Source organism: Malaclemys terrapin, chromosome 8 (genome assembly GCF_027887155.1).
Source record: "Malaclemys terrapin pileata isolate rMalTer1 chromosome 8, rMalTer1.hap1, whole genome shotgun sequence".
In the NCBI taxonomy this organism is placed as follows: Eukaryota; Metazoa; Chordata; order Testudines; family Emydidae; genus Malaclemys; species Malaclemys terrapin.
In genome coordinates, this window is record NC_071512.1 from 73398343 (window position 1) to 73407643 (window position 9301).

Here is a 9301-nt window from a genome sequence, read left to right on the forward strand (position 1 = left end):
AACGCACCCCCCCGGCGGCCCGGCTCCCGGCCCGACCTCCCGGCCCCGCTGCCCAGCGCACCCCCCCGGCGGCCCGGCTCCCGGCCCCGCGGCCCCGCGCACCCCCCCGGCGGCCCGGCTCCCAGCCCGACCCCCCGGCTCCCGGCCCCGCGGCCGAGCGCACCCCCCCGGCGGCCCGGCTCCCGGCCCGACCCCCCGGCTCCCGGCCCCGCGCACCCCCTCGGCGGCCCGACCCCGCGGCCCCGGCCCGGCTCCCGGCCCGGCACTGCGCGCCCGGCCCCGCGACCCCGGCCCAGCCCTCCCTCCCGATTTTCCCGGACATGCCCGGCTTTTGGGGGATTTCCCCCCGGACGGGGATTTGAGCCCCCAAAAGCCGGACATGTCCGGGAAAATCCGGACGTATGGTAACCCTATTTTACATGCTAACCCTGCAGACAAAAGGCCAGGGCTAAAATCCTGTCTTCATATAAGTCTATGGTAAAACTCCCAGGCTCCAGGATTTCACCCCAGATATTTTTCGATGTTTGGTTAATGAGTGAAGAAAAATCACCCACAGATTTTTCCTTGAAACAGAGAGTATTCCTGTCACTATGAATAAATGTATTTATCCATGCTACATCTGCAGACATCCTCATCCTCTGGAGAACAGGAGATATATAACCCTGGAAGTTTTCCAGATTCATATTTAAAATGTGAGGCACTAACCCTTCTGGCTATTGTCCTTGAATGTACTGAGGATGTACTCTGAATATGCTAACGAGGGAAGATCAACAAAGCAAAAGGCAGATCTCTTTCTAGGAATGGTCACAGACAATGGGCTTGTCTGGCACTTTACAGCACTGCAACTTTCTTGCTCAGGAGTGTGAAAAAACACCCCCCTGGGCACATCAAGTTTCAGTGCTGTAACATGCCAGTAGAGACAGTGCACCAGCACTGGGAGCCGCGCTCGCAGCATTGGTAGCTACGCCCCTTGTGGAGGTGGGTTTTTTAGAGCACTGGGAGAGCTCTCTCCCAGCCCTCTGCCGCGACTACACAAGCCACGTTAAAGCGCTGTTGCCAGTGTAGACTAGCCCAATGTTTCAATTCCTAATATTTTCCTGATGCTGGTAGATCTTTCACTATGGACATATCCTTCTCTTTAAACAGATGCAAATTGAGCTTCCATGAGTAGTCCTCTCTCCCTTAGTTTTTTTAAAAGAGGCTCAGATTATCCATATATTCTATACAACTGTGAAATGTACAAACAGACCAATTTGCGTGGAAGTGCACTGATTAATATGCACTTCAGGTGAGTAGTGATGCACATCTCCAGATCATATCATGTGATATGTGCTTCTGCAAAGTGTAAGACGCTTACTGTCATTATAATAGGGTCATTTTAAAATAATGTTTAAATACATTTTAAACATTTTTATGAGATACATACTAATCCATCGAGGTTCTATTTCACAAATAGTGAAAACTGCAAAAATGTTTTATGCTGTGTTTAATAAAGTTTCATTAATTTTTTTGTAGGTTTTCTGCTTCCCTAGTCTTTCAGCCTAGGCCACATCCACCATGCCTGCTGCGCTAATTCTTTTCTGTATGTCTGTAGATTTCCGTCTCCTCACTTCTACAGCTTCTAACCCATGGGCCTACTTCTCCATTTATCTATATCTCTGTAAATCAGGAATAACTCCACTGAAGCCACTAATGTAAAATTGGTGTAAGTGAGAGGACACTGTGGCCCTGTAGCTCTAATAAATTAAGCTAGATAGGGCCTGATCTGATCTCACATTGTTTTTATGTTGAATGTAACTTCACTGTGTTTTCTTGAGTTACTATTGATTGACACTGCTGTATATGAGATCAGAATCAGGCCCACAATTTTTTTTTAGATTGGAACTATCAACAGAAATGCAGCCTACCTTGCTAAGTTACTATATAATCATATTTAGTCCAATGTTACAAATCCTTATAATCACGAGTATAATCACGAGTATCGGTTACTAACATGAATAGTCTTGTTGGCAACATGGTAGTAAATACTATGCCTAGTAGTAAGCGTCTGCAGGATTGGATTCATTGTCCTCTTCTTCTTTCTATCACTTCCTCATCCCCTCCCTTAATTGTAGTCTCTGCCTGTTTTTGTCTCATTTTAGGGCTCAATTCTGCAAACAGATACTACTGGACATAATAGTGCTCATTCCTCTGAGTAGTACTTGACTTCAGGATAGTAAGTACTGCTCCCCATAGTGAGAGTTTGCAGGATAAATCCCTTGGAAGGCAGAAAATCTGTTTGTTTTAATTTGCTCTGTAAAGTGCCATGCATGTTTAGGTTACATCAGTGACCATAAGGCCTCTTTTCTTTCCCAGCTTATGTATTATGGACCCTTCTATATTGTGTGATTTTGGTTTTCCATTTTCTCCTGTTCCCTGGATACTTTTCTAGCCCCTTTCCTTTCCTCCAGTGTTTGGGGAAATAATACCGGTCTACAGTTTCCCATTATTTTGCTGATATTATTAGTGATAGATCTGCCTTCTCCCTACGGCTCTGATCCTCCAGCATTTTCTGATTGACATTTCATTATTTAATTGCACAGGTGAGAAAGCAGCTCCTCCTGTCTTTTTCTCAAAATACAAAATGAAACTAATTGTTGCTTAGCCACAAGGAGCAGTGGATTGGCACTTGCAAATAAGAACAGGCTGGAGGAGGGGAAGCCTGACCTGAGGGTAGGGCAGAATGGAATGGGAAGGAAATATACCAAAAGGCCAGATGTATAGAGGGGAGAGATTGAAAAAGCCCATTTTTCATCATTCACCTACTGAATTAAAACCTTTAAAACATTTTTGCTATTAAATAAATTTGGAAAATCCCAAATTGTGTACATTTCAGAGGTGGCTGGTTTATTTAAATCTGGTCTCCTATATTCATGTTTACACTTATTTGGACGATGATGTAGTCTATGGTATGCAAAAAACATCCACATTGTGTACTAATGCCAGTTAACCTCACAGGGTCTGCCTCTCTTGTCCCTTACACTGGTAACTTTATTGACTTCAATAGAGCTATTCCTGATTTAAACACATCTATATGAGTCTCACGTTCTGCTTTAACCAATCACAATTCAAAAATGTTTAAGCCATTTTCCTACTTCTGCTAATGCCACCGCAGGGGCTGTCAGGTGGTTGTTTCATTAATATCAGTATTATCCTGTACTATAAAGTTCCAGGAGCACATTCTCAGGGGTCAGATTAGAGTTGGGCATATGTGGGTAAATCATAACTATATGTCTTCCCACTAGAAACTGAACAGAAGAAGAGTTGGAGGGGGAGGGGAGACAACCATAACAATTTTCTAATTTGAATGCTGGATACCCTGGACTCAGTCCACTTTTTCACAGCTGTAAATTAAGTCTACTGGATCTACTCTTGATTTACACAAGTGTAACTGAAAGCAGAATTTGTCCTACTGTCTCATCAAATATACCTGTCATGGCTGCAGGAGAAAAGGAGAGAAATAGAAGAGGAGAACAATAGCTTCATCCCTAAACCTTTAGGGGAACTGGAGTTGGGCCCCAGTTGCAAAGTTTGAATCTCTGGATTTGGATTCAAATTTCCCTAAATATTGTATCTGTTCAGACTTGGGAGCTTTGGTTTTGAACAGTTTACGGACTGGGGCCAACCATAAAATTCAAATCTAGATGTGAACGTCCTCGGTGCTCCCAGGTGCTAGACATGGGCAAGGTGGAAGGATCCTCACAGCTTGTCCTGGAATCCCAAGGCTTTCATTTTTAGTTCCCCTCTCTACTTGTAAGAGTCTGTATCCTGACAACTTTCCTTACAACAGATGAGGGCTGAAACCCACTTCATCTGGTACACAGAAAGCCAATTTCTGCATAACAACATGGATATGCTAAAAACCTCTCCACTCTGCCTCTGAAACAGCAATAATATAGCATGCAAGTTTCCCTTGCTTTTCTACAGTGACTATTAAACTCATTCCCCAAGCTGGGCATATTCCGGTGGCCCACCACTGATGAGGCTGGTGCACAGAAATACATACAAAATCTATTTGCCTTGTCCTTTGCTACAAACAAGCAAAATAGTGTGGGGTCTCCTCTCTTCTCTATAAACATATGTAATTCCCACTGACGCCAATGGAATGTGCATAAGAAGGGGAGAGAGTCCTGCTTTGGCCCAATGGAGGTGAATCAATAGAAAATGGAATTTAATAATGAGTTTAAAAACAACTACAACAAAGAAATCCTAACTATTAAGGACATGTGACATTCTGCAGTAATGCAGTTTGTCACCTGACAGCATTTCCCAAAGTGTCTGTGCACAGTGGGTGAAATTTTCTAATCCTACATAAAACCCAAGCACAATGGTCATACTTAAAATTTTGTCTGTTGTCTTGGATAACTATCAGCAGTAGCCGTTTTCTCTAGGTCAGTGGATACATTATTATTTGTATTATAGTAGTGCCTACACTAGAGGCCCCAACTGAGATCAGAGTCCCATTGTGCTAGGTGCTGTATATACACATAATGAAAAACACATCTTGCCCCAGAGAATTGCAGCCTAAATAGACAAGACAGACAAAGGCGGGAAGAAGGGGTATCCCCACTTCGCAGCTGGGAAACTGAGATTCAAGGAGATTAAGTGACTTACCCAAAGTCTTACAAAGAGAGTGCAGTAGACCTGGGAACTGGACCCTTAACTCCTGAGTTCCAGTCCAGTGACTTAGTCATAAGAGCTGCAGCCTCTTTAGTGTGGTTTGCAGTATTCACTATACAAAGTACAGGGAGTTTCTAAGGAATACTGCAAATAGATTCCAAGGCCAGAAGAGACCATTGTGAATATCTACTCTGATGTCTTGTATAACACAGGCCAAGGAACTTCCACAAAATAATGCCTAAAGCAGATCTTTTAGAAAAATATCCAATCCTGATTTTAAAATTGCCAGTGATGAATAATTGGTAAATTGTTCTAATGGTTAATTAGTCTCACCATTAAAAATGTACAACTTATTTCCACTCTGAATTTGTTTCTGGCTTCAACTTCCAGCCATTGGATTGTGTTATACCTTCATCTGCTAGTCTGAAGAGCCCATTATCAAATGTGTATTCTCCGTGTTGGTATTTATAGACTGTGATCAAGTCACCTCTTAGCCTTCTCTTTGTTAAGCTAAATAGACTGAGCTCCTTGAGTCTATACTAAATCCTGAGGTAATGTTATCCCAGGCAAAACTGATTTTAAGTGTGACCACTGTTCTTGGGCTATGTGCTACTTTCGAAAAAAAATCATCCCACCACAATGTGGGGGCAAACCACAGCGTGGCTGCTACTCCCCCTGTGTGCATGTGTGAGGGGGGCTCTGGTTACTAGATATGCATCAGTATAGAAGTGGCTCCTTCCCTTGTCTGCCCCCGAAGCCCTTCTCAGTGATGGGATGGCCTCAGATAGCATAGAGCCCTCTGCTCCAGTGTAAGGAGGATAGAGAGGCCCCCACCTGTGTGGCTTCTCTACCCATGACCTCTTTTCTCTGACAAGAATACCACAGGAATTATGTGGCCCAGAAGGAGCCTTCCATCAATGGGTACATTTCACCAAGTGGGCCTAATCTACAATAATAAGACATGTCTGTTACTTTAGTATCTAACATTCTCTGAAAAGTATCCCACCCAATATGATTTTTAATATGCTTCATCTTCCTTGTCCCAGGCAACTAGTAGGGAATTTAGGTGGAAGAGAGACAGCCTGCCACCACTTACAAGCCCCTCTCACACTGTATCCTCCTATCTCCCAGGATATTTAAGCAAGATTTTTAATATTGCCATTCAGGCTAAAAATTATGTTGAGCTCTTACATAGACCTCCTGTTTTTAACCTTCAAAGTTCTTTTCGTGCATTATCTTCAGCACACCTCCATGAGGCCAGTGCCACCATCCTTGTGTTACAGATGGGGAAACTAAGGCACATAGGCCGAGTGACTCAGTAACTGCCCTACTGTAAGTGGAGTCATCAGAAGCAAGCTGTGCTCACTTACTATTCGGTTAACAAACACAGAAATGACAAACTCATTTCCTGAAGCTGAAACCATGTTTGCTCTTGTACCTACTTACTAGTGAATGGAGTGCTGTCAAAAGAGGCTAAAATCCTCTAAGCAATACACCAGTTCTGGAGCAGTGAGTGCCTGTGGAAGTGTAACTTCACCTGGCATCAACAGAGCAGCCATGACATGTTTCAATCTTTCCACACAAAATCTACTGAGAAACTCTTTCACTTTTTCAAGATACAAAGCGTGTGTTGTTACCTATCTCTCTCTTACAGTCCAGGCACGTTACTGGGACCTGACAAAAACACAATACTGATTATTTAACAACTTTAAACCATATTCATTTTTTTAACATTCCTTCTACAACATGACTTTTCTTTCATGGACATAGTACATGCAATATGTGTTTGCATATAACCTCCTCTCTGAAACATGTCTTCCTGTTGAGATGATCCTATGTCTGTGACATGGCTTCATTTAGCTGCCAGTCCATTTGCAAAATGACTCTCTCGGAAATAATTCCCATAAAAGCAGCCTGTATTCTGCAAGGAAGAGTTTAATCTCAAACCAGCTCTTCAGAATACTGATGGATTTCTGGTACTGATTTTATTATGCAAAGCATCACCTACATATTTTACATGAAATGATTCTGAAACATTATCAAAATGAACTCCCTCTTTCTCGAGATGTAAAGAACATCCCTTCCCCCGCCCCACCGTGGATTACAGCTCAGATGATGTAGACCCAATTTCAGACCCAGACGTGAACTCCATGCAAATATATTACAGGCAAAGCTTAATTTTACCCCTAATGAAATCCACAGCTACATACAAATCAGACCCAGAACACAGACACATGCTGACATAACAACACAAACTCACAGAGGAATGAGACACACTGCCATACTCTCACATGCATAAGACACAAACAGAACATTATCTCACTCAGCGTGTACAGCTATTCTCTACATATTCACCTAGGCAGTGAGGCAGGCACTAACCAGAGCAGACCCCAGTGAAAGAAGCATGCTGTCAGAGAACAAAGTTGTTCCTAAAATGCCTCTAACGATCTGCATCATGCTAAAGCTGAAGGGACACAAGCTCAGGTTCTTCACTCACCTCCACAAAATAAAAGCAGGGCAATAGAGTGACGCTGTCCTTGGTCACTTTGCCTTTTTGCCTCTCCTTTGCAGACATGCTGGCTAAGGGGCTGAGCTGAGCTCTTCTTTTAGGGATGGGGATGAGTGCTTCGAAGCAGGCTTCCTCTCCTCCCGCTCCGGTGCCTTGTGTGGATGTCACATGCCCCAGAGGCACCTCTGGAGAGCACAGCGTGAAGCTTCTCTCTTTGCAGCAATCCCTTGTGCCACACGCAGGCAGCCCAAAGCCTCTTCTCTGCGAGCGATCTCCTTCCTTCCCCAAAGCTGCAGCAATGGCTTCCACCCCCAGCACAGAGCCCTGGCTTTCTCTGCCCGAGGAGGATTCGCTGCACTTACAGTCCTGAAGCTTCGTACAATATTCATGGGCTTGACGTCAAGAAACCTACTCCAGGGAAAAGGAAGGGGCCCCATTATCCTACAGGAGGAGGGGAGCGTGCTCCAGTCACCTTAACCCTTTCCCTCCTGGATCTATTGGTTTTGAGTATTCAGGAAGGGCGGGGAAATCAGGTGGGCAGCAGAGATGGGATCATGGGGAAGATGGGCAGGAAGGATGTAAAGTGGTAGGAGTTAGATGCAGCAGCTGAGGGGCAAGTGGGCCCCTTCCTTCTCCCTGCGATTCCTGGGGAGCAGAAGGGGAAGGTATGTAGGAAACTCTGAAAAGGGAATGGCCAGGTGACTGTTGCTCCACCCCTCCCTCAAGTGGGACAACGGTTAGCAATGATTCCCCACCTTCTCCATTGCAGGGACAAAAGTAGCTGCAGCATGCCCCTCCTCACATGCAGGTTGTGTTGGCCTGGTGGGGAAGGCAGGAGTAATGTAAAGGTGAGTCCAGTTCCTCCTCCTCCTGCCCTCTCAGCATAGGGGAAAGAGGAGGCTGCAGTGGTGGGTGACCAGCAGGTGGCAGATATGCACATCATTGGCTGGTGGGGGGGGGGGGGGGGGCGGGGAGGTCTGTGTGCTGGTTGTACAGGTCTGCCCCAGGGCGAAGGAGAGAGCTGAGGAGAAGGACCTGCAGAGCTAGTTGGCTTTTCAAGAGTAAGATCCAAAGTTGCCGCGCTCCAGAAGCATTACAATGGGGGAATTTTCAAGTGGCTGGGGCCACTTTGACAAGGTAACTGGTTTGGTGAATAGGGGGAATGCGATGGACATAATATACCTGGACTTTTGCAAGGCTTTTGACACAGTCGCACATGACATTCTGTAAGTAAGCTGGAGAAATGCAGGCTCAGTAGACTGCCATTAGGTGGATGCATACTTGATTAAATAACACTAGCCCCAGATCTCCTGTGGACCCCCTCTCGAGACCTCCTTCCAGTCTGACTTCATTCATTAATAGTTACTCTATGTTTGCAGTTGTTCAACATCTTTATTAATGACCTGGATGTAGGAATAGAGGGCATACTGATCAAATTTGCAGATGACACAAAGCCGGGATGTGGGGTTGCAAACACTTTGGAGCATAGAGCTAAAATTAAAATGGATCTTGACAAATTGGAGAACTGGGCTATAGTTTGGAAAAGATGAGGTTAAGGGGGGGGACATGATAGCAGTCTTCAAATACTTGAAAGGCTGCCATAAAAAAGGTGGAGAAAAATTGTTCTCTCTTGCCACAGAGGGCAAGACAAGAGGCAATGCGTTCAAACTACAGCATAGCAGGTTTAGATTAAATCTCAGGAAAAACTTCCTAACTGTAAGAACAGTAGGACAATGGAACAAACTGTCTCGGGAGGTTGTGGAATCTTTTTCACTGGAGGTTTTCAAAAAGAGGCTGGATGGCCATCTGTCTTGGATGGCTTAGAACAGGGGTGGGCAAACATTTTGGCCCGAGGGCCACATTGGAGAATAGAAAGTGTATGGAGGGCCATGAATGCTCACAAAATTGGGGTTGGGGTGTGGGAGAGGGTGTGGGCTCTGGGTTGGGGATGGGGATTCAATAGCAACTCCAGAAGAAAAATTCAAGTGTCAGTCTGTATCTCAAACAGAAAGAGTCCACATGTTAAGGGATGAAAGAGGAACTTTTCACCTACATGTAGAGGACCAGAATCTCTAGGAGTGTAGGAGGGTGCTCTGGGCTGGGACCGAGGGGTTTGGATGGCAGGAGGGGAAT

General features: G+C 45.0%; 1 protein-coding gene across 1 annotated transcript in view; it reads right to left on the reverse strand.

Annotated features, from left to right (window-relative positions):
- The window catches only part of PLPPR4 (phospholipid phosphatase related 4), a 48158-nt gene extending 40634 nt beyond the window's left edge, over window positions 1–7524 (reverse strand). The window contains exon 1 of the mRNA XM_054038701.1: window positions 7157–7524. Coding sequence (XP_053894676.1) covers window positions 7157–7234 — 78 coding nt within the window. The 5' untranslated portion in view covers window positions 7235–7524. The remainder of the gene's footprint in view (window positions 1–7156) is intronic.
- Window positions 7525–9301: the final 1777 nt, after the last annotated feature.